At 33.7% G+C, this 27,119-nt stretch overlaps 1 protein-coding gene across 1 annotated transcript in view; it reads right to left on the bottom strand.

Annotated features, from left to right (window-relative positions):
• LOC123616141 (alpha-1,3-mannosyl-glycoprotein 4-beta-N-acetylglucosaminyltransferase C) overlaps positions 1–27,119 on the bottom strand; it is a 588,644-nt gene that overhangs the window by 256,925 nt on the left and 304,600 nt on the right. Inside the window, exon 4 of the mRNA XM_074375319.1 lies at positions 18,379–18,434. Within this exon, the coding sequence (XP_074231420.1) occupies positions 18,379–18,403 (25 nt within the window). The 5' untranslated portion in view covers positions 18,404–18,434. The remainder of the gene's footprint in view (positions 1–18,378; positions 18,435–27,119) is intronic.

Below are 27,119 nucleotides of genomic sequence, written 5' to 3'. Positions count from 1 at the left end.
ATTACTGTGTCAGCAACTTGTAGTTCCCCTTCTTCACAAGAAGTATCTTAAAATTCGAAGAGACTCAATAGCCTTCTTACTGAAAATGCCCAATATTTTAGGATTCAATGAGTAATACTTTAAAACAAAATCATCCACTATAATTTCAAAAAAGAAATGAAATTTCAATTCCCATAAATTAGTAAGGGTATAACTTCACAAAATGTTGCATGAACTTAGATTTATGGAAAACCTGCTCCATGGTTCTTACTGCTTCTCTTTTGTCCATGGAACACAGTAAACCTCAGAAAGGATGGACCAAAATCTACAGTTCTACACTGGAAACCTCTGACCCAGCTCTCCTTTCTTACACTACAAGACATCCTTCATCATACTTTCCTCTAAATCCACTTACTTGTGTCTCTTTCCCTCACTCCCAAAGTGATGAAGGAAACTAATCTGACAATTCTATCTGAACAAAAATGTTGATGTCTGATAATGGCTTAATTCATCCTTTTCAGAGGTTTGTACTTGTTTTAAATAACAACCATTAACCCAAGGGAATGAATAAATAACTCGAGATTTTGGTTGGAATTCTAGTCAGAAGAGATGTTACTGTTATCTTTCTTTACTCAAATTATACTACATAAGAAGATTATTTGCATAAACATTTAAGGAAAAATATTTAATAAGACACATTTCTATTGAATATGATTAGTTTATTAATAGTCAATGCTTTCATGGTAAAAAAAAAAATAACTGAAATTTATTAAGAACTTAGCATGTGTCCAAAGGTTATGCTTTTTCAGCATTATCTCTTTTTGCCTGCATACTAGTACTACAGGGAATCATTTTTATCCCAAATTTACAGGTAGGAAAGTTGGCTTAAAGAGGTTAAGAAGCATGCTTAATGTCTCACTGTTGGTCAGTGGTGGAGCTAAGACTCACATTTGATCAATATGATTCCAAAATCTTAATGTTCTATACCCTCTCACAGAACAAGTTTTAGAGTTGGGTTATATCTTATCTTTCATTAAAATTTACACATAAATTACCTACTAAGAGCCCTAAAAGGTGGTAAAGCCCCTTCTTTGTGAATAATGGAAAGTGCAATTTATATTTTTATTTACCTCTAATTGTTACCATTTCATTTTCCTTTCTGGATCAAAATCTACCAGCTGTATAATGTGCATAATTTAATTCTATTCTATTCCTCAACTAGTAAGATACATAAAATCAAGTAGAAGGCTTCAAAAGAATGTAAAAACAGTCTCCTAATTTGACATTCTAAAAGTTTGTGTAAACGTTTTGTAAAAAAATTAATCAATAGAAACCTCAATTAAATAAGAGTCAGGAGACCAGAAGGGGGAGCTCCCATGTCTTGTGATAACAGCAGAGCCCAACAGGAGGAAGAATGACCCCTCTTCTTTCCTGGCAAAGACTCAGCCAATGAAAAGCCATTGGACTCTGAGCTATAGCCCTCCCAACCTCCTTTCCCCCCTCTATGAAACTATTTGTCTTCCTTTGTCGTTGGGGCTGGGGAGGGAGGGGGACTTGCATGTGATTCAGTATGTTTGCAGACCCCGAATTGCTATTCTCTGCTGATCCAGAATAAATCCATTTTTGCTGGAGAAATATCTGAAAGTCTATTTGTTTTAAGTCAGCATTTTGGTGGCTATAGGAGGACCAGAGAAGACCCCCAAAAGTTCCAGGGCTGATGAGTAAGCAGGTAGAGTACCCACATTTGATTCCCTTTTGGTCACTGCTTTTCTTGCTGACCCAAGGGTTTGAAGGTACACCTTTTTCCTGAGTTTGAGCTCATATCCTCTTTGCATCTGAAGCCCTCCAGGCTTTATTCAGGATCTATTTTCAGGCTTTGTTTTCTGGTTAAGGCCTCATTCTGTATGCAAGTATTTGGCATTTTGGTCTGATTTTGAGGTCACAGTGTTTCAATTGAAGCTAGCCTAAGCCTTCAGCTCATTTTGGGGGGAATAGGGGCTGTTTCTCCTGAAATTGGCTAGCCTTTGTCCCATTCCTTCCAGAACAGGGTCTACTTGAAACTGCGCCAGTTCAGCCTGTGGAGTAGGGGCTGTTCTCTGGAAACTGGCTGAAAAAAACCTTTGTCTTCCTCCTATTGATCAGAAAACACCTTCCTTATGGACAAAATCTCCAACCTCTATCGGCAAAATTCATAGCTTATCTCCCATCAAGATTCAATCAGACTCCTCAAAATCTCTTCCCAGGATGAATCAATCTTGTATAAGTAAAGAAGACTTTCAAAGCATAAAACCCACAATAGAAGATTACAAAGGTCAAGATCTCATTATCCCTTGTACTAGCCCCTGTAACACTCATTTTACCAGTGAGAAAACCTAAGGGCTGAGAGTGGACGTTTGCCCAGGACTCTCTAGCGATAAACAACATTGCTATCCCTCGACACCCTGTTGTTCCTAACCCCCATATGTCACTAAAATCCATTCACACAGGAAACAAATTCTTTACTGAAACTGATTTATGCAGTGCACTCTTTAGCACTGCAGTTGATGAAGCTAACCAGTATCTTTATGCCTTCACTTGGGAGGAAACACAGTAATGCTTCAGGGTTTTACTGAAGAGTCCTTCCTATTTCCTGAAGATCCTGAAGGCTGATCTGGATGAAATAAAGTTCTCTAGAGGTCCTACTTTGTTGCAACGTGTGGATGATTTGACAGCATCCACTTGTTAAAGCTTTTAGCTTTAAAGAGACATAAGATAGCCATAGAAAAATTATAGTTTGCCCAAACCCAGTTTTGATATTTAGGGCATCTGATATCAGAACAAAGGCTACATCTAGATCCAAAACTAAGCATCAACTGTGAGATTTTCTCGTCTAGTTGATTATTGCTGAAATTGGATTCCAATTTTTTTTTTCTTATGGCCAAACCTCTGTATGTTTTACTAAACAAAAACAACTCGAACCCAATTTATGAGAAGAATCAGACATCATAGTTTTCAAGGTTTATGGAGAGTTTGATGAATGCAAATGCCCTTGGGCATACCAATGATCAGAGTTTCTTTTTCCTTTTTTTGTATATGAAAAGGGAGAGAATTTCCCCGGGGTACTCACTTGGAAACTGACCATCAACCCTTAGGGTACTATAGCCAGCAACTGGACCCTGGAGCAGGAGGGTAACTCCCATTGCCTTAGAGCTATTATGGCCATTGCCCTTTTAGTTAAGACTACTGAGAAAACCATAGTGGGATCACCTTTAATCCTTTTTGTACGTCATACAATAGAAAAACTCTCCTGAATCCTCATCACACTCAACATTTCCCAGGAAGTCATCTCACCATCTATGAAATTCTTTTCTTAACTGCCCCTCACGGAACTCTTTCACATTGTGATAACCTTAACCGTGCCACTCTTCTCCCATCTGTGACCCAAGTTAGTCTCTCTTGACAGCTTAATGCTCACAGACCACCTCCTGATTGCTCATGATGATCTTCAGGAAGTTCCTTTGGGCAACGCTGACTTCCATGGTTCACTGGTAGTTCTTATTTAAAAGGTGACATTGTGAAATGTTGTGCTGGCTGTGCTACTGCAACTCCTTTTGATGTTATTGTGGAAGCATCCTTACCTATGACTGCTTCAGCCTGATAAGCTGAACACACTCCTACACAGGCTTGTACTTTAGCCAAGGACAAAACTGCCATATATTATACTGATAGTATATATGCTTTGGGAGTGGTTCATGATTTTGGAATATTTGGGGAGAAATATGGCTTCCTTACTATTAGGGGAAATAAAATTAAATATGGCCCCTATATTCATGAATTATTAGATGAAAAACTTTTACCTGCTGCTTTAGCTACTTTTAAGATTCTGGGGGATTCTAAACTTGACTCTCTGGAAGCTAAGGGAAATCACCATGCTGATGTTTCTGCAAGGAATGCTGCCCTTAAAGAAAGTAACAGCAGCCAAACCTCTCCCATGGCCCAAAGGTGTATTTCCACAAATGCTAACAAGAATTTGGGTACAGAAATGAGCAATTGGCCTCAGAAAAGGAAAAACAGGACTAGAAATTCAACAATTAGTGGTTTGATAAAAACAGAAAGCTCTGGTTTAGACCAAGTATCACTCAGTCCCAATGGAGACTCTAAAATTCCCAATCCTCACTTCTATACTTACATTAAATCGTCGGTCTGCTGACAAAATGATAGCATTCATGAATCAATATTGGTGAGAAAACGTTAATAAGGCTGCAAAAAGGGCCTGCTTCTCTTGCCCCACTTGTCAGAAGTATGACACAGGGAAGCCTGTTTGCACTGCTAGTGGACATTTTAAACTGCTGAGTAGACCACTGGAGGTATGGCAAATGGATTTCATACAACTTACTCCATCTCATAAATAAAATATATTTTAGGCATGGTCTGTGTGTTTCCACACTGGACCGAAGCCTTCCATTGCAGTCTACTCCCTCTTCTTGGCTAAAGACCTTTTGGAAAATATTACCCCTATCTGGGGAACTCCTTTTGAAATGTATAGTGATCAAGGAACCCATTTTACTGGCCAAGTTACTTTGACAAGTCTGCACTGTTCGGCTGCTTTTACAATATTTTCACTGTACTCATTCTCCTCAGTCTTCTGGCTTAGTCAAATATATTAATTGCATTACTATGACTCAATTGGAAAAATGTGTAGAGGCCGTTTGGATACCTTGGCCAAAAACACTGCTGTTAATCCTTATAATTGTCGCATCCATTCCTTTTGGAACTCATAAACTCTCACCCCATGAGATAGTCACAGGATGCTAAATGCACTTGGCTCCTGCTTCTTTTGATCCAAAACTGATAAAAGGAGAGATACTTTAATACTGCAAAGGTTTAATTGCTTGTATTAAAAATAATCATATTTTGGTAAAGTAATCTTTTCACAGTACACTCTTAGCAGATGAAGACCTTGAGCATCACACCTTGCAAACTGGAGATTTTGTCTATTGGAAAAGATATCTCCAGAAGAACTCTCTTCAACCTCACTGGAAAGACTCCTATCAAGTATTGGTAACCAATCCTTGTGCTACCAAACATCAAGGAATAGGCTCTTGGATTCATGTAACACACCTAAAAAAAACAAAAAAACACAAAAACACAAAAAAACCCAGAATACTGACCGGACCCACACATCATGTGGTTACCTGAGAGTAAAGATTTCCCCAAATTGGAGCTGATGCCATCTGATGAGACAGCTTTCCCAAGTTATCCATACAAGGCCTGTTGGAAGTCTACCACCAAATCTTTGATGGTAAGATAGCACTTCAGATCACCTCCAGTGTCTACAATCTTGATAACATACAAACTTTAGATAAAAAAAAGAAGCCTGAGAATTCTCCCTTCTGCTCCTCCTGGTTACTCACAGGAGCAACCCAATGTAACCCAATAAGTTTCCCATCTGTGTACTTTTCCTTTGACATGAGACATTATGCCCAAGAAAGGTCCTTCCTGGCACTGTGAGACAAAAAGCCACTGGAAACTGGAAAACCTGATTCTTGGTCAATTATTCTTTCTGAGAAAGATCTTAATCAAAAGGGGAAATGTAAAAAAAGTAATAACAGAAATCTCAGTTATAAATAGAGTCAGGAGACCAGAAGAGGAGGCTCTCATGCCTTGCAATAACAGCAAAGCCTAATAGAAAGAAGAAAGACTCCTTTCCTAGCAAGGACTCAGCCAATGAAAAGTCATGGACACCTTGTTCATTACAGCCTTCTCAACTTCCTTATTCTTTCTATAAAAAATTCTTCAATTTAAAAAAAAATAATTCTTCTCTTGTTGTGCAAGGAACTTGCATGTGACTCACCATGGTTCCAGACGCCAAATTATAATTGTCTGTTGATCCTGAATAAACCCATCTTTGCTGGAAAACTATCTGGCAGTATGTTTTAGGTCAATTAATTTTTAATAGATATTTAAAAAATCTAGATAAATTTTAATATGAAGTCTATATATTTTTAAATCCTCTAAAATGTACTATAACTTTTTATAATAAAAGGGTCTTAAGGTATCTATCCTTCTGTTTTGTTTTTCAACCTTCTCTAAAACCTATGTGTAAAAAAATTGTTTAAAAAATTGACACAAGAATAGATAAAATAATGTGATAATTTCTATTTTAAAATATAAGATCATTTCAGTTTCATGAGCAAACATTTGATCTAAGATATATTTTCTACTTGCATGGGTTACCTCAGTTTCTTAAAATATGATATAACTATGGTTAATTCAAGAGTTCAAATATGCCTTCTTTGCTACAGAGCTCAGCCATTCATCATTTTGCAATCAAATAATGAGCAAATAACTAAGATGAAATGAATTAAATGATTTAAATACCTAGTTACCTAAGGTATGCTTTCTAAAGGCCATAATATCTTGTATCTAAAATACAACATTCATATTCTTATTCTTCTAGCTCCTTATTTTGATTTAATTTGAGATATGCAATGACATTAAAGTGGGTAATTTACTCCTGGATGCAGATATAAGAATTTGTTTTATTTTCCAGATTAAATGAAACTTTTTATTTGGCTTTTACAAAGTTTTAGGAAGTATCTTGATGGTTTGGAATTTTTTAAAATTTTAATGAGAAAATTGGGAGATATCATTGAAACAGTACTAGATAGATGTTTAAATGAAATGCTGGAAATGGCTTTTATAAATTATATTTATTCAAGTATCATTATGTTCTTTTGAAAAATATTCTTAAATTGTACCTTTGAGATCAGACAGCTATTTACATGTTTCTCTACTCTAAATCACTACTTTAAACACACAAGAAACACGGTTACTATTCCTTTTTTAGTCAGTCTTATCAACAGTTTTATCTTTTTCTTGTATTTTTAAGAGATGGCAGTAAGATCAGTATTATATTGAATTTGTTTAGAAAAAAATGAACTTAGAGGTTCTTTAATTTTTTTTTAATTGAAGCTCCTGCTGTTAGATTTGTCAGTATTGCTGCTCTGTTGAAATTCAGTGGAAGTGATCAGCAAGAAGACCAGTTCATTTGCTTTGACTTGAAATCAAAAAGCATATTCCCCAGACACTATCTCTTATCATTTTTGGTAGCTCAGGAATGTGTTCCTATGTGAGTCACAGAGCATCCATTTTTAAAGTTGTAAAATTGTAGTAGCATGAGATAAGGTACTTTAGATTTAGATTGTGAATATATCAGTTTCAAATTTATAATAATGCCTGCTTCAGTTTCTGTGTACATAGGCAAGTTTATTGCTAGAAAAGGGGGAGGGGAGCTAATTCCAGATTTTATTCATTATTCAAGTAATTATTTAAAAGATTATAAGCTCTTCACAAACACTGCTCATTTTTACTGGTTTTGCATCAGAGCTTAAAATGTTATTGTAAAATTCAGCAATGCATGAGGTGCTATGGGTAGTATAATTTCAGACAGATATGAAAGACTTAATAAAGCCCACAAAAATATTCTGATGGAAGTTGTCTTTTATGTTAACTATTTATTTATATAATACCATTTAGTCATATGCACACCCGCTAACAGGAAATAAAAGAGAAAGAAAACAATTTGTAGAATTTTTAAATATCTCAGTAAAATCCTAAATAAAATGGATGTAATATTAAAATTGCTTATAAAAATAAGGTAAATATTTAGAAAAATAATTAAACTAATGGGAACTTAACTCTCCCTGTTCCATTACCTATTAAGTCTTTAACATTTTTATGTGTTTTTTCAGAAAACTCAATTATAGACAGATAGTTAAGTAGACAGTGATAGCTAGTAAAGAAAGGTGGTAGTTTACAGAATGTTCTTATTGAATAAAATTATTTAAGAAAAAGTGTATGACAAAGTTCTTAATACATAACCCCCTTCCTCAAATCAATTCCTTTTGTTCCTCCTGTCAGTGTCTCCCATTCCTTTTCTCCTTAGCATTAGAGTAAAAAGATTTATAAAAAATACATAGTAGTCAATCCTTTTCTCACCCAGATTCATCATTTATTTAAATCCTTAGTACATTTATTTAATCCCTTTGTATCAGAAAATGATAACACATAAGAATAAAATGTACATAGCCCATAAGATAACTGCCTCTCACTCTTAAGTTACATGAATTTAGAGTAAATTACAATAATCTATATTATAATGTTCTACTTGATTTTTGCTTAAGTGTTAGTGGATAATCTGGTACAATTTTAATATATTTAATCTTTCTTTTCTAAAATAAAATTAAAGGAGCGGCAGTATAAAAAGAATCAATAGTTTTTTAGGATCATAAAATCATTAAGGCTGCTTTCTTTATGCAAAGAAAAAAATTAAGTACATAAAACAATATAATTTAAGAAAAGCATAATATTGTCCTTCTAGGTGTTGAATTTCAAGTCATTACTCAAAGAAATTTTATAGCAATTTAAAAAAACATAACTATAATAGTAAAAAAAAGACCCCTAAATTCACATATATTTTCTTCTATATTATTTATTTAAATTATTTAAAATAAATATTCATGATTTTTGCTTTCTGACTGAAAAAGTCTCAATAAAATTGTTGATACTTTCCACAGCTCCCTTCATACCAATATGATATATAAAATCAAAGACTGCAAAAAACTACTAAATCTTATCTATTAGCCTAAATGAATCAATGTAGTTTCATTTGCAGGAGTCAGTCAAGGTTATAAAATGTACAAATCAGTAGAAGACAAAATATTATATTTGAATTCAGACAGTGTTAAAATTTCTTATATAAGCCTTTAGTAATCAAAAGAAAACTAGGAATAAAAGATTTCAATTAGTTTTATTCTTTAGTTGATTTATCACTAGAAGCAGAATTTCTTTCCTTTCAATTGAACATAGTAATGCAAATTAAGCATATTGTCACAAACTCACTGATCTCCTTTTAACTAGCAAGTTAAATCTCAATTGTTAAAAACAAAATGTAGATTTCTCTTCTAAGGTTAGTTACATATTGCCACCTTACTTTAGCTATCTATAGCACAGATTTCTGCAGTTTCTCATGGGTGGCAAAATAGTGGTTGATGCCTTGATGTGCTCCAATTGTATATTAAGAAAACACTTACTATATTCTTTTAGGATGTGAGTGTGCCTGGTCACATCATAAAATGGTTTCTGATACATATTTCCATATTCTTAGATCTCTTGCATCCTTTTTGAGCATTATAATATACTTAGTGATTAAAGTTTATTTTATAGTCATTTTTTTGTTAGATTTTGATATATTTATTTTGTTTCTATTTTTTTACTGCATTTAGCTGTAGATTTTATTGCTAAACATGTAATTTAAACTTTGGAGTAATTAGAGTATGTTTCATATATGCCACTCTATTAAGTGTGAATTCTAAAGGGAAAATTATATGAACAAAATAGTAATCGTATGATTTTGAAATTCTAATGTATTAGGAGATAAAGTGGTAAGAATATACTTCAGGCAACAAATCCATAAAGAAATGAGATTTTTTTCTGCCTGTGCAAAATAAATCAGGAAAACAGTCAGTATTTCTTTCCCAGTAATATTTGCTCTCTGCCCCAGATTTATATCTAGATGTTTACTCGGTTTGTATTATTCTCAAGAGATGTGGCTGATTAGAGCCACTTGGATGGAAATCTTAGAAATCTAATGACAATTGTTTGTTTTTCCCAAAGAATCATTTCCTAATGATTTTTATTCAGCCCTGCAGTATTAAAATAACATGTTCAGTTCCAGATGAGAGTTTTTAAATTATTTCAGCTATTCTGTGTTATAGGATAAACGTCAATTTTTCTGACCTATAGTAGATGTTTAGAAGCAAATCAATTATTTTAATATAAATGTTGCCTACTTCACTGATGCCTCACATAAGTATGAATAGCAATTTGAAGCTACCAGATCAATACCATGCATGTTTATTTGCAGTAGGTAGACAAACAAATACAGATATTTATTTTGTTGATACTTCAGATTTGATTATCTTTAATATAATTTAGTTCACAGGAACAGCTAATACTGAGAATTATAAAAAGTTGTCTTCCCTCTGTGTAGACATATATTGACTCTCTTTCATGTCTTTCCATAAGAAGGTCTCATTAATCATTACACACTTAGGTAGATATAAAAACAATTAGTATTTATTGAGAAATTACTGTAGCATTGTGATACAGGTTGTACAAAAAAAAAAAATCCTTAACAACTTCACAAATAAATGTCAGTGGAATAGTGGTAAAGAGTTCTAATTATAACTGTTAAATTAAAAAGGATTGTGGTTCAATCCTGACTTAACTACTCTGTCTCTGGACATGAACAAATTCAAACCTCTCTCTAGCTCAGTTTATCTATAAAGTAGGTAAAGTAAAGGGATCTAAAGGAGCTCCTGTATTAAAAGCAGTGCAATTCATGCCTGACACAGGGCTTTCAATGTAGTCATTTTTACTCTATCATCATCAAGGAGATTCTAGTCTTCATGTCGGATGGTGTAGTGAGCAGAGCATGGGCTTAGAAGTTAGACCACCTTGACTCTGCTAACTGGCTAAGTGACTTTGAGCAAATTGTACTATCAATATGAGTCTGCATATTATTTATAAAACTGAAGATCATATTTTATCTTACATAATATAGTTGGAGGATTAAATGAGCTAAGCCACATCTTTTTCATAGTAAGTAGCTGTTAAATATTAGTTTCAATCTGTACCCAGCCACTCAGCAGAAGAAAAGAATCATAAAGCCTTAAATCTGTTAGACTTTGTAATAAAATGGTAAAATTTGATCCTAGAAAAGTAGATGGAATTACTAAAGAGTAAGTAACTTTTAAATTTGTAAATACACATGAGTCTTATTTTATATAATGGATGGAAATCGTTATGCTTGTAAAACCAACTTACCTAATCATTTTAAAAAATTAAGAAAACCACTTACACTTTCAAATTTCTGGAAGTGTGTAAGTATTTTTACCAGTTTTCCTTCTCCACATGATCAACAGAATATGAATAATGAGAAATGAAAGCAATTAAAAATTAAGGCCGAAATATTTTAACTAACAAAAGTCACTCTAAAAAGTGCCTTACCACACTCCTTCTTAATTAACAACAGAGAAAGTAATTTAGTAAGGTAGTTAAGGAGGATGATTTAGACAAGCTGTATTTTGATGTTGGGAAGGTCTTCATACGACTGCCTCCAAAATCAGAACACTGCTTAGGTGGGTCAGATTTCCTTTCTCAAAATTTTCCTTAAAATAAGTAGGCCCATGTCATTAAAATGATTATAATCAGTATGTAAGTACACTAAGATCCTTGCAAGACATTTGGTCTTGTCCAAAACATCCATAAGACATTTGATCCATAGGACATTTGGTCCATGTCAAAAGGTCCTTGATGTTTGCAGAACAATTTGGTCCTGTCCAAAATGTCCATAAGACAGTCCACACCAAAAGGTCCTTAACACTTGGTCCTGTCTAAAACCACTTGGCATGGACCAATGTTTTGGATAGGACCAAATTTAAGGACTTTTTGGCATGGATCAAATGTCTTATGGACCTTTTAGACAGGACCAAACATCTTTTAATACTTTACCATAATTTTACAATAAAATGTATATCATTTCACCATCACAATAAGGTCCTGAGACGCCCCAAATTGTAAAATGTCACCAAAATGTTGTCACATGGAAATGTAAAGATTAGAAGATCTATGTTAAGTGAAGGACAGGGTTCTTGTTCTGCAAGTTCTCCAACTGATACCTGCTTTAACTAGCTTGTTGAAATTAAAGATATTTTTACTGTTGGTAATCTATTTATTTAGGGCACAGTTCTATGGTAGGGAGAAGCGAGAAGGACTGAGAAAAGGAATTTTCCTCAAGATTCTAATGTCTTTGGGGAGATCCTGCAGGTGGGAGTTGTGAATAATGTTTGGAAGTTCTTGTTTATTTGCTTGTATTATTTCCTACATCACCATTCATTTATTGAGGACTACCTATAATAGGAGATATTTCTTGAAATTTGCTTGTATCTATGCTGAGGCTATTCCAATAGGTGCTGCATCTTCTTTTAAAATTCTTTATCTCCATCTCAGAAACTCATGGAGCTCTTCTGAAACTTAAAGACCAAGAGATCTACTACATGCTCACCACTTCAAAGTACACATTTGGAATGAACTGTAAGTGCCAGGATTCAGAAAAGCAAGGTCGAATTTGGAGACTTCATCAACAGAGAAGTTTTAAAAAGACTTGCATTTCTCTGGGGATGTTTCCAGAAATTTTTACTGAGGAAATTCTAGGTACAATTTCATGGCATAACAGTGTTCCTGACATTTCTCTGGAACTTTAGAGAAAATGTGTGTGTGTGTACCTGTATGTGAATATTCACATTTATTTTAAATGAGCAGTAAAACCTGAATATTCTAATACTCTAAAATGATGCACTTTTAAATATATCCCTAGATAATCAAGTTAATTATGCTATAAGAGGGCCTAAAAAGACAGTCATGTAATAACATATTCCATGTAATGAATTATATATTTGCAAAGATCTATTTATTTGAAAGCCTTTCTAAGTCAGTGTCTATTTAACCACTCTGAAATATTGCCATCCAGGCCACTTGCATAGCCATTGTATTTTTCCTAAGATAGATTTCACATCTTTCACACTGTCATTAGAAACTGTGTAAGAAGGGATAGGGACCAAGAAGATGATGTTTATCACAAATGCTTACGTCTGTGCAGACAGATTAACACAGATGAAAGTAGGTAAGTTTAATTATCTTCACACAAAGAAAAATAATCATGTATATTCAAAATTACTCTACTGGTATTAAAAAGCTCAATGAAAACTAGCATTATTATTATTATTATTATTATTATTATTATTATTATTATTATTATTAATTATTACATTTACTTCCTTTTATTTTTATCCATTGTAATGAGTACTTAGTGGACACTTGCACTTCTGGGAAATTTATATTTTACAGGTTTTGAAAACTATATTGAACTATTATTTTATTGATGACTGTCCCCCGCCATTTTATTTATCTTTTTTTGAAATTCTGTAATTGAGATAGTGGGACTCAGAAGAAGACACTAATTTTCTTATTTTTTCTCTTCTATTTTCCAGTTTTTTGTCTCTCTGCTTCACTTTCTAGAAATTGTTCTCATTTACCTTCCAATAATATATTACAGTCCTTCGTTGAGCCATACAGGAGTTGAAGCAGAGGAAAAATTAGTAATACTGATCTTGTCTATATTTTTTAAATTATTTTTGTTCATCTGAAATTTATGCATTTAAAAAATATTTTATTGAAATATAATTTATTTAGCTTACTGAATTGACTGGTGTACCCTTAAATTTTACACACAAAGTGAAAGCCTCATTTGATTTAACCTAGTCTCAACCCTGCTTAATGTTACCTAATGTGTATTATTTCCTGAAGCTGAGTAAACCTGGTGCTGGTTGAAGCCTCTTGTGTTTCATGAATTTGGTTGTTAATCCAAACCAAGGATACTACAACTAGTGTAGCAGAATTGTAATTACAGAAATCAAACTTAAAAAAATGTGAAAATGAAAATTGGAAGAAATTGAGATAATTAAAATATGATTTCAAAGTAAACAAAAATTCTGACTTAATTAGAAATTCATGAAGATACTGCCTTAGGATTTTAGAACACAGAATATTTAGAGAACTAACAGTTCTTCATTTTTAATCAATCTTTCTTTCTTTTTCTTTTTTCTCTCTCTCTCTTTTTTTGTTTTTTTTTTGTTTTGTTTTTGCCTCTTCCTTACCCCACCATTTATCCCTCGAACCAGGGGTACCTCGCACTGCAAATAACTAAGACTTTCGGGAATTCTGCAGTGTAAAGTCAATTATATTGTTTCTTGTCTTTCCCCATTGATAGTGTAGGGTTTATTTTTCTCATGTGTTGCTTATTTACCTCTAATACAGAGACTTCCCAGCTTGCCAAATGTTGTTGCAAAAAAAAAAAAAAAAAAAAGATGCATCAAGGGGCACTGATTGTAGTCTGAAATATGTTCTATTGGAAAAAAATCTCAATATGCTATGGGTAGAACCAGAAGGAAATTTGACCATGGCTTCATAGTTCAAGAAAAGTTCAGAAAAGATGACTTCTAACATGAGTCATTAAAAAAGTTAGAAATGAGTAATGAAATAAAATGACAAGGAGTGGAGAGCTAAATATAACAATAATGCATGTGAAACTGTAGAAGGATAAGAGAACATGGCAATGAAGGAAGCTTCAAATAGTTCATTCAATATATTTAGAGCAATGTCTGAGAATTATCAAGGTAGTTCCCCAAAAGGATGTCACCTACTCTTAACATTATTGAGTTAACAATGTCTTTATTGAATTAAAAAAACATATATTGACAATAGAAGTGTAAACAAGATTTAAATGGATGAATTTACTACTTAATTTGCCAAGCGGTATGTCTGGTTTTTAGCATTATTTAGGAAGAGAATAATCTTTATAATAAACGCACTCTAGCTGCAAGAAACTTAAAATTACACAACTCATAAAGGAACCATGACAAGAAAACAAATGCCAAAGGAAACTCTATTTCACTTTTTGCAGAACTGATCCAAAGATAAATAATCGTGTTAGGGAAAAAAAACAAAACAAAACAAAAAACAATACTGGGAGCATGAGTTGCTTCTGGATGTTCCACTAAGATACTAAGGTTAGAAACTCGACAAAGCTTTTTAACAAACTGATGTTACCTTTCATTCCATTGAGCACCTCTCAGTGCTTTAAATTTATCATCATGGGCAATACAGTCAACAAAAGGAAATAGCTGCAAATAGAAATTTTTTAAAATGTCTTGGTTTTCAAAAAATTAAAAAGCACATTTACACTGAGGTGCTAAGTGCTTCGTCTCTGTTACTTACAGTCAGGAAACAAAAATGACTAAGGGCTCATATTTCTAAAGGGCTTAACTGTACCTTAATTGCCGCAATCCTAATACACTGTTAAAAATTGCATTTCAACTAAATAGTTTTTTGCCAAGAAACTGTCCCTGGCATTTTTTTGTTTATGTATTCATGATCAATTAACCCTTCCCTCTCCCATTAAAACAATTAATATAATGGAGATTTTGACATGTACTTTTTAAATTAAAAGGAATGGGAATCACAGTCTAAGGAATTCAAGGTAAGTATAATTACATTTGGATTACACTTGCAAGAAAAAGGACTTAGGCTATGTCAACTAAAATACTTACAGAAATAAGTGAATTTAGCAAACTCACAGGATAAAAGGTCAGTATAAAATTGATTGTATTTCTACATACTAACAATGAAAAATAGACGTTTTAAAATGTTACCATTAATGACAGCAACAAACATTAAATAGGAATTAAACCTAAAAATTATGTGGGATCTCTATTATGAAAACCATGCATTGCTTCAGAGAGAAATAAAACAAGACTTAAATAAAAGAAGAGCTATGCCATCTTCTAAATGATGTGAATGAAAAATACTGCCAGCTGTATGAATAAACAAAGAATGCTGTGGTCATCAAGTCATCAGCCATCACCACCCCCCCCCCCACCAGCCCCGCAGTGAGTGGAGGGAACCCAGGCTGTGAAAGAACAGGACACTGGCCTGAGATAGCTAGGTGCATATTCAGGGAGTAATTTCAATGAGTGCAGAATTTTGCACCTTCCGATACATAGAAAAGTGCTGACATTCCTTAACTTGGGATATCTGGTTTTCTTTAATTAGAAAGTAACTAAAACTTTTCATGTCCCAGCTACCTGGTCTTTGTTGGAAAAACTCATATATCCTGGCTTCTACCTTGCCACTTTGGAACAGCATCTCAGGTCACTCAAGTCCCAGGCTCGAGTCCTAATAAAACATGCTGAATAAAAAATAACTCTCAACTTTTAGGTTATGCATTTTATTTCAGTCGACAATGAGAAGACTCAATATTATTAAGATGCCAATTTTTCCTGATATGCTAGCTTTAAAACAATTTCAATCAAAACATTTTAAGACTTAGCTAATTCTAAGATGAAATGGAAAAGGATCAAGAATAGCTAAAATAATCTTGAAAATGAATACATTTGGTAGAATTTACACTAACTTACCAAAACTTGCTCTTAATCTGCAGTAATAATAGATAAATATATCAGTAGTATACTTCAAAAACAGAAAAATGCTTACTAGAGTATTTTGAAATTCTAAAATAATATTGTTAAATATATTTACTTCACAGTCTTGTCTATTAGGAGACCTTACAAGGTTTTAAGATCACAGTTTAATTTAAGAATTGTGAAAATGTGAAGAGTATCTTATTTAAATATTCTGAATTATGCATAAATAATCTAGTAGTTTCCTATAGTAATGCTGTAGCTATAATTCATTAACAGAAAAATTCCAATTTATGTTAAATGTTCCAAATTTTCACAACTAGGACAAAATCTAAAGACTTGCACTGTATAAATTCAGCATAAAGTTATCATTTTCTTCCAGTTGGAAGTTTCCCTTTTGGTCTTTCATGACATGATCAAGTTTGTTTTACAATGCAATACAGAATATAAGAAACAATTTTAAATTTTAAAAAATTAGGGAAAACATATCGGTTATATTGGTTTATATAGCTAATTTACCAACAGTTAAGACTGCTGTCATGCATGCTAAAAACACTTTAAAAAGCTCTCACTGATTGCTTTCATTTAACTACCTTTTTGCCATTTATTGGCTTAATTTTACACAAAATGGAGCACATTTAAAACTCAAGAGAACATATTACATTTTAGTTTTATATACCCTGTCATGGGAATAATAAAATGAAAAAGGGTTTTTTGTCTTTTTTTTTTTTTGCATTAGCTAAATACCTCACATCCCAAAAAAAAACCCAGATCTCTGTGAAAGACTCTCAGCACAATGTTAACATGTAAATAAGCATCTCTTCCTTTTATGTTTCTTTCAAATTTGAATCAGTATGTTTCACTTTCCAAGGTATGCCATTTTCTTTCAAAATATAGAGAATAAGAAAGTAGAAAACTATATTGTAAATGAGAAAACCCTTTGTCTTCTAAAGTTTTTCTTTGGTAAGACGTGCTTCAAATCAGCTCTGCATTTTTTTCCCTACTATAAATTAATGCACTTAAATACATATCCCTTTGTTTCAATAAATAAGGGAGCTATGGAAACGCATTAATCAAGAGCTAGAGTATTATTGTGAAACGTATCTATAACTACTTAATTATCAGAATAAATGACTATGCTAACAGCAGAAATGTTGATTAATTTTTTGTTACAAACACTTGCATATTAATAGACAGTTAAGTTTCTGTCAACTCCTTTGCTGTTGAAATGTTCCAAGAGATCATCTAACATATGTTCAAGTTACCAGCCCTCTAACAGATAAAAAAAATTCAGTAGCAAGAGGCTGTATGAATCAAGCATGCTCCATCCCATGGCATAGGTTTGACGACCCCTGAATGTGACCTGCTCCCAGAGGAAACCAATTTAATGCTTCATCGCACACAGAGCAGTATGTATGAATCACGAAACCTCTAGATAAATTAGTGACAGGTACATCTGAATAGGATTCCTTCTAAGTCGCTTATCTGCAGCAAGGCAAGCTTGTTTCACCCTCGCTTTCAAAGATAAAGCCACATGGCATGTTGCCTTGGCAGATTCTCACAAAGCAACCAGCCCCCATGGTCCATTACTGGGGGAAAAAAAATCGCCTTATTATTTCAGGTACTGTGTACTGTGACAGCAAATGGGATAAAGTGAAAACTATCTGCCAGTGAAAAATTCGCCGGTCGATCCCAGGCCTTATGTCTTCTCTAACTCTCGTAAGCTCTGTGCCTCTTGCTGTTTTACTTTTATTTTGACAGTTCTGATACCTCAGAGTTGTAGCCACGGCAGAGTTCAAGAACAAAGCAGCAGGTTATCAAAGACAACTTATCAGAGGCCAAACAGGGAAAGGAGACGCCAACAATTAGTAAGTAGCTGAAAGACAGAGCCGTGACATAACAAGGAAGGAAGGTACACAAGCTTTTATCTTTAACCAACTCCTTATTCCATTGGGAAAAATCCAGAGAAAAACTGAGATGCTAAATATATACTCCAAGTACTTAACAATAAGGGATTATATTTAAATATTTTATCGACCATAAATAAGTTGGAATATCAAAACTATACAAAGCTATCTGACTTAAACTTAGTATCAGTGACTAGCACAAATATATTGTCTCCAAAGTTATCTATTAATTACTAGAATTCTTTAAACTCACCAATAAAATGATATATCAATTCTTACTTTCTGTCCTTCTTATAGTCTACAATTACACTCAATCAAGACCTTCATTGCATATCTTAATAAAGTCACATCATATCACAAGGTCTTATATAGCACGGTAGAATTAAATAAAAGAAATCAACAGTACTCACGTTTTAGGTTAACAGTCCTTCTCATGCAAAACCAGGCTTGTGCTTTCTGGGTGAGTCTGTGTTAAACCAAAATGACAAAATCTTAGTTTCCCATGCCACTGCCACTTAGAATGCATGCAAATAAATGCCCAGTTAGTCAAGGAGAAAAAAATTGCATTAAAGAGTACTGATTTGTAAATCTGGTCCTTTCAAATGTAGATAACATTTACCCCTCCTCCTCCTCCCATATCTTTGCAAAATTTCTGCCCAATGAACTCATTACTGTAGAAACTCAACTATGGCTACGGTCAGTTAATGAAATTCAGGTCTGGGATTAACCTCCATAAACATGCATCTGGAATTGGGAGAGACAGGGGTAAAGCTGGAAAGGAAAATAAAATAAACCATATAATTTAAAGAATGTACAATATGATCAATTTAGCTAAATTAACTGCTGCCCTATATTTGAGGTGATTCACACAATTTTAAATGTGTAAGAAATGAAAGTGAGATACTTTGAAAACATTACCAATTACTATATTCAATGACACTTTGAGGAATATTAATGTAACTACTAAGTTTATCTTCTTTGAAATTACACAGGTTTAATTAGATTGTATGTATGTCCTTTGCAGCCACAATAATTTAAGCAGCATTAAACACCATTTAAAATATGCAAGAACTTCAGTTGGCAGGCAATAAAATTATTTTTGCTCTCTCCAGTGACTATATTTATATTGAGTTTCTGATTTACAGTGCACTTTAACATCATCAGTAATTTATAAACGTTTCAGTATTGGAGAACTAAAATGTTCAATTAAAACAACCTACTTGTGAAGCACCATATTATAATAATGTTAGTTTATTTCTCTTGAATTAAAATAATTTGAAAATGTAACCAAGACAACTAGTTTGAATATTTAAAAGGCTAAATGTCCTGTGTGTATTTTTTAAAACTTTATTTAAATTCTATAAAACAAAGTCAGGTAACAGTCCTTATCAATACATGTCAAAACTTGTTAGTGTATTAACGAGTGTTCAACTTTTCTGGTTAATTATCCACTTATTTCACATACATCTTAGGCAGTTAGACAGAAATGAGCACTGGGCAAGGGGAGAGGAAGGGGCAGGAACAACCCAGAAAATAACAGTACGCCTGTGCTTAGGATAAGGGGCTTCAGAGAGTTTTACTTTTTCTAAATGAACGCCAACAAAGAAGCTAGTTAGAACTGAATGCTGCAGCTGCACGTAGAGAGAAGAACCCGACTTAAGGTAACCCAATGCTCCTTACCGTGTAATCAGCATTGCGGTTTGGGCCCCCTCCTGCAGGTTTTTCCTGTGTGCATCCTTGGCAAGGCCGTGCGCAAAGGAACTGGGCATGCCTGAACACTCAAGGGGCGTGAGCCATCAGTCAATCACAAGAACACCCTTAAAGCCAGGATGTAAGACAGGAGAAACAAAGAAGTGGGGCCATTTTTCCCCTCTTGGGTTGGCCTGCCTTCAGTTTTTGAAGGTGTACTCTACTGACTTTTGCTCTGACTATACTTTAATTAAAAAAAATAATAAAATAAAAGTAAAATATCACCTCTCACCTCCCCCCCCCAAAAAATCGTTTATATCATGCTTTCAGTCTTCCACTTGAATTCTTTTTCTCAGGTCAAGGTTTTTTTTTTTCCTTCCCTCCCTGCAGTGATAAACAGATCTCGAATAAGATGAGTTTACAATTCCCCTTGGCTTGACTAAACTTTACATAGGTCTTTTCCAGACTTTAGGCCCCTAACCTCCCTTTTCTCAGAGCATTTATTTTAAACTTGCAATTGTGAATTATTTTTCTGGCCCTTTGAGTTATAAATCTTCTCCTAATCTCTTGCCAATTTTACAACCCAGGAATGTCTTTCTCAAAGACTTGAGAGTCTTCCCTTTAAGACATAATCGTCAAGAAAGATGGTGCCTCTGTCTCCAATTCTCTAGGTAAAGGTAGGAGCCTAAGAATATGCATTATTTACAAACACAAATGACCTCATCATATTGACTAACCTCCGCCTAACACCCTCTAGTCATTTTTCACCAGTTCATCTCAGCTCTGGAAAATCTCCCGCCATGTATTTCAGCAGAGATAAGTTCAATATTTCCCTGTCTTTGCAATAGTCTTGAATAAAGTCTTATCTGTCTGCTCAACTTCATCTGATACAAGTTTTCTCATACATTCTCAAATGTTTATTATGCACCAACATGCTAGGAATTCTGTGGTAAGAAAAGGCAGACACTGTACTTGCCTTCATGGTACCTACAATCTAGTTGGGAGACTGAGGCATATAAATTGACTTTTTAAGCAGAATGTGATCAATACCATGACTGCAAGAACAGAACGGGGCACCAAGTAAAAGTGGAGGGGATACTGAAAAGTATAACAGAATAAGTATCACCGAATCTATCACTTCACAGATGATGAGGTATCATTCAGGGAAACTGGGAAAGGCAAAATGCTTCAAGAAGAGGTCCAGCATGTGTGAAAGCTCAAAGACAAAAGAAGCATTTCAGAGTAAAGAAAATAAGATCAAAATGGCTGGACTGTACACAATGACATAGGAAGTGGCAGGAAACGAGGCTGACACGCAACAGAAAGGAGATAAGAAAAGACACTCAATCATACAGTTGTTTACTTTTAATCAACACATTTATCGGGGAGGTGATATAACTTAAGATCAATGCCAAAGGCACTGGTATCAGATTATCAGTCTTTGAAATCTGACTCTATCTCTCATAAATTGTATATTAGGCAATTAGTCTAAACTCTCTGAACCTCAGTTTCTCCGTTTCATAAATGAGGATAATACAATTACCTCATGAGGTTTTGTGAAGATTAAAAGGAAAATTCCACATAAAATATTCAGTACAAGTTTTAGGACATGGAAAATGAACTAAGATGCTGCTGCTGCTGCTGCTGCTGCTAATGACAGAAAGTAATTTCTGATGATATTGATGATGAGGGCCATAGGGGTCACAGTGAAGAGTGAAGAAAAGAGAAACTGCTGAAGCATTTTTAAAATAGAGAAATATGATCATTTACACTTTGAAATAGCATTTGGATTAGTTAGAAAAATGTTTTTAAAGTTGAAAAGTGAATGCTGTAACCCAAGCTTGAAGACAGATGGTAGTAGCTAAAACTTTGAGTTAATATTTCTAGGCCTATTAATTAAATGACAAAGTGAGCAGAGTGATGGGTGCATAACAGAAAGGCCTAATAATAGGGTAAACATACTTTGGCTTATTAACTGTTACCTGGTTCCAATTATTAATAGCACAGCCCTTTCACTCATAAAAGTATCCTTGTTTGGGTGATAAACTACATAGTATGTGTCTCTGTGATCATCAATTTAGTACGTTTTATAATCATGCAAATCAGTTGAATGGATGTCATCTCCAATATATAATACAACAGTCATCATAAGAGAAAGAGCTAATATGTATTCTAGCATATTTATCTGTCAGACACTGCTGTATGCTACTCACATGTACTAATTCATTCAGTCCTCACATCGACCTTATGGACACTGTTGTTATTCCCATTTTACATATGAGAAAACTGGAGCACATAGAAATTTAGTCACTTGCCCAATTCACATAGCATGTGGAGGATCATAGATTCAAACCAAATAGTCTGGATCCAGAACCCCTATGTGAAAAGCACTTTAACTCCTATGTGAAAAGCACTTTAACAGAGTAGTTTTTGAGTATCTAAAACTCATAGAGGGCTACTATAATCTAAGAAGATATTAGAGAATCAAACAAAGAACTTCGGGGCAATAGGAGAAGAAACTATTTTAACAAGATGGAAAGCACAGAGAGGGTAAAATCAGAGTAGCTTCAAAAAGAAAAAGATATTTCCAGTAGATTTTAAAGAATGAACTGGGTATGTCTCCTTGAAAACCAAACACATCAAGTTGAGAAAATTACATTTTATTCTGCAATGACATGTCTTCATTATTTTGTCTTCAGTTTTATTCTAAGTGTGCATAACTTACTTATTAAATATTTGAATTATATAAAAATACACATATACACATATAAGTTTAATTGTTGCTTAGAATCATGTGTGCAAATTATTTCTTTATATTCAGCTGTTTCATAAACCCTGAATCAATAAAAAATTCCTAATATCTAGGTGAAATAAGTTATTTTTATTTATACTGTATAAATTGTTTAAAATCATTCTACATTTTAATTTCTTCACATGTCAGCAATAAATGTACTCTTTATGGTTGCCTCACTTATTGAGAGGGGGCACAAATGCTTTTTTCATTATGCTACTAACAGCATTCGCTCCTCAGTCACTCTTTCCATTGCTTTAAATGTAGTTCATTCTTCCTTGAAATGATACTCATCTTTGAATCCACTGATGTCCTGATTTAATTTAAACTAATTGTTTTCTATGTCTTCTACATAGCATGGATTTTTTTTTTCATCCAAATTTTCAGTTTCATTGTTTCTTGTAGCTATGCATTTTCCCTTGGTTTTTACCATAATCTGTTGGATCATATATTTAAGTAATTTCTTCAGAAAAAGGTTTATTTGGAAGTAAACTGTATGCAATGTTAGATAAAATGACAGTCATCTGGCTCTGGCACTTGCATAACAGCTTGTCTGGACACAGAATTTCAGAATTAGAGAATCCTAAATCACTGCATTTACCCAGTACATGAAGGTCTGACTTCAATTCTTTAGAAAATGACTCTTTTTGCTTTTTGTTTTTGTTTTGCTCCTTGAAAACTTTTGGATCTTCTATTTATTCCTGAGATTCAGAGATATCACAATGATGTCTATTACGTGGGTCTGTTATCATTTTTTCTTTTTTGGTATTTGGCAACTTTTAAATATCTTGGCACAACTGTCTCTCTTCAGCTCTAAAGAATCAAAAGTAAACTCTATTAAAAGATTTTCTGTTAAATAATTAAATTCAACTCCTTGTATTTTGTGTTGTATAATTTTTATTATCATAGTACTCATTTAAAGAAGATAAACCTCGTGTACTGACTAAAATGAGGTATTTGTTAGAATTATGTGGCTAGAACTCAACAGCAATCCCTTGAAACTCAATTTACTGCTACTTGCCTTTATTTCCACTATGTATCAGCAGGCCTTCAGAATCTTATGACAAACACACAAAGAACTGAGAGATATTTTCACACATAAGTGTCAGATACTGTGTAGGAAACACTGGAAAGATTCTCCATGATTTTTTCTACCTGAAGAGAAGATTCACTTTACTCTTTAGTGGGCATCTAACATAGGGAAAATCTTCTTAACCCAGTAAAGGGCTCAAGTAAATTGAGGATGTGTTTCTGTCTTTGTAAGGCTCACTGTACATTTGATTTGATTCATTTCTGCTTCTATTATATCAGCTATTATTTTTAACTTGTTTTTAGAATGGATGAAAATATTTGCTATTTAATCTTCATATGGTTATGATGGAACTTGCATAATCATACATTTCTAATGGTAATATAAATTGACATAATCTCTCCTTTTGGTGACATCTGAATATTTCGCTTATTTACTTTTTGTTGCTCCTTATGTCCAAGTCCTTTTTTTTCTTACATTGGAGACAACATAGATTTGTTCTTGCAAGGTCTTTTATTTTTAAAATGATTTTGTTTTGTTACATACGTATGCGTATTAGAAGCATTTTCGGGCAAGGACTTCTCTGTCTGAATCAACAAAATCTTCTGATTTTATGACTGTTCTTTCGGAGATGTTTCTCTAAGCCCTCACTCTCATTTCACAAACAAATAAATACTTAGATGCTTGTGACAGAAAAGTTTTGGTTGCCTTTAGGTCACCAACTTAATTTATATAGTTAAGCAAAACAGTCATATTCAACCAAGGTAACTTCTAAAACATTTCTCTAATATGCAGCAGTTAATGACATTGATTTAAAGTAGAATACATTCACGCCCAAGCAGCTCTCTAGCCTGGAAGCTGGAATGGGAGGGCTCCTCTAGGCACCGAAAGTTGTTTAGTTCTAAACCTAGGCTAAATTTGCCTCATATTTTTTTCTTTCTCTTGTGACTCTTGTATAAGGTGTTCTGTTTAACCATGATCTTTAACAACACCCGTACTCTTCTTATTGGTCAGTTTCTAACTTATAGTCAACCAGGCTATAATATACATGTATTTGATCAAAAACTACTGTGATGCAGAGATGATGTACAGAATAATCAAGAACAATAAAATCTTGCCTAGAGACTCAAAGTAGGGTAGAGATTGTTGAATACATTTCTCAATTGTAACAAAATAAATGAAAATCTAAAATTGAAATGAAATCACACATAATCCTATCATCCTAACATAATTAATGTCAGTAAGATTATTTTGAAAGAATTATCAGGAACTATAAATATGCAAATATTTTCAGTCAATAATTTCATTTCTGATAATTCTGAGAAAATTAATCAAAAGAAAATGCAGCTCTGTGCATTGAGATGTTCACTTTAACGTTAATGACAAACTTTTTTTGCACTGATGCCTAAAACCATGGCTTAAACATGGCACGTTTTTGATGAATATCTGTTGATTAAATATCAGATTAAAAAACTTAGACGTCCTTTTTAAAAATAATTTAATTTTGAGTAAATAATGAATACACTTGGATCAAACAATGGCAAAAGAATATAGTGAAAAAAATTCTCCCTTTCACCAAAATCTGACAGCAATTTTTCTCTTCCTACATAGAAAAGTATCTATATATATATTACTTTCCTCTTTTTTACACAGTGATGGCTTACGATACATAATCTATTGCAGATTGATTTTTTCCAATTAACAATATATCTTGGAAATCTGTTCATATCAGTACAAATTTGATCATCTTTATTTCTTTTTATGACCACATAGCATTCTATTTCATGGATGCATGATTACTTTGTCTTCATTCATAAACATCTTTTTTTTTTTGGTTTTCACTTTACCCAGCATTTCCCAAGGTGTTTTATCTGTATTTGTTGGACTCTTATATGACATCAGAGCCAAAAGTGAAGTTTCTCATATTTTTTAAGACTTCCTCTCACACACTGTATTAATTTGTTAGGAAATTCTGCTGATTTTACCTTAGAAATACATCCAGAATCAATCTGCTCCCCAATACTTCCATTGAGCTATCAACATCTTTCACCTGGATTAATATAATTGCCTCTTAAATGGCCTCCCACTTTCAATGCCTGTCTCCAAACAGCAGATACTAGCAATTATTTGTTTATAATATAAAGTAGGACTTCTAGAATTGGCTAAGACAGAGTAAATACATATCACTCTATCCCTCTCACTGGATAAAATTAAAAACCCTGGGCAGAATAAATAAACAACTATCTTTAGGCTCTGAAAAAATAAATAGTAGCAAGCAGCATGAGAAGGAAATTAAAACTCAAAGATGAAGGACATGTATGGGGGTGAGTTCCCTGTTTTATTTTTTCTCCCATCTCTTGTAGCTTAGACAATAGAGCATCCTAAATCCTGAGATTGTGCAGCAGGTGCAGGCAGCAAAAACTGAAAGAAAACCTGTCTTTTTCTGGTGCAGAAAACTAGGAAGCTGGTGGAGGAAGAGGGATCGTTACAGGATGGAGAACATGGGAGGAAATGCTCATGCTTCTGATTTTTTTTCACTCTCCCAGCTCTGGCCCAAGCCAGGTTCCAGTCATGAAGCTACACTCCTATGGCAGTGACAGAGGGCAGTGGCATCAGTGGACCTGCAAGCACCTAAGACTCTCAGGGAAGAAACAAACAAACAAAAACCCACTCTCCTAACAGATAAACAGGAAAGAGGCCCTTGTCATATGAAAAGCGTGGGATGAATACCCTTTCTTTCCTTTTTTTCTCTCTTGCTACTTTGCTCCAAGTTGAACCCAGTTGTAGAAATTACGAAGTTAGTGATGCTAATACGCTGGCATAGTAATAAAAATGTCAAAACTGAGGCCACTGGTGCTACTGAGAAAAATGAAGCTAGAGAAAGCAATTCTTTAAATCTGGACATGAAGTCCATGGCTCACCCTCACAGTGTGCATGCTTGGAAATGACCTGAATCAACACTTTAAAAGCTTTGAGAACTTATCATATAAAGTAAATGACTTTTCAGGTGACAAATTAGCCCCTGGTTGGTGGACATGTGTTGTGGACCAGAATATGACAGCCAAAGCTTTGGCAACTATACTGATATTGGTACACTAGCGAATAGAAGTTGGCTCATAGCATTCAGTCTGAACCTAACCAGATTGACTCAATGCTGAAACAAATAAAACAAAGAAAATTCTCCTGAGGATTTTAATAAGACCCAGAGTCCCATATAATATTGAAAATACCCAGGAATACAACTCTAGATTAATCAATACATTAAGGAACTAGGTATACTTTAACAACTCTCAAGGAGACATCTATTTAAAAGACAATGACTCCAAGATAACTTATGTTGGTATCATCAATAAATATTTTAAAGCGTCTATTATAGTATTGTCTCTGTGAAAACAAAAAACTCTTGAAATGTGTGGAATGTTAGAAGTTCTCAAGAAAGGAACAGAAGTTATAAAGAAGAAACCATTGAAAACTTTGGACCTAAAATTACAATACCACAAATTAAAATATTAACTGGAAATGAATTTACAGAGAAGAGAATCAGAGAACTTGAAGATAGAGTAAATGAAATTATCCAATTTGGACAAAAGAGAGAATAAAGTTTGAACATATATAGGTATCCAAGGGACCTCTGACACAGT

This window comes from Camelus bactrianus, chromosome 12, assembly GCF_048773025.1.
Source record: "Camelus bactrianus isolate YW-2024 breed Bactrian camel chromosome 12, ASM4877302v1, whole genome shotgun sequence".
NCBI lineage: Eukaryota > Metazoa > Chordata > Mammalia > Artiodactyla > Camelidae > Camelus > Camelus bactrianus.
The sequence above is the reverse complement of the archived record's forward strand: the minus strand, read 5'-3'. Positions and strand labels throughout refer to the sequence as shown.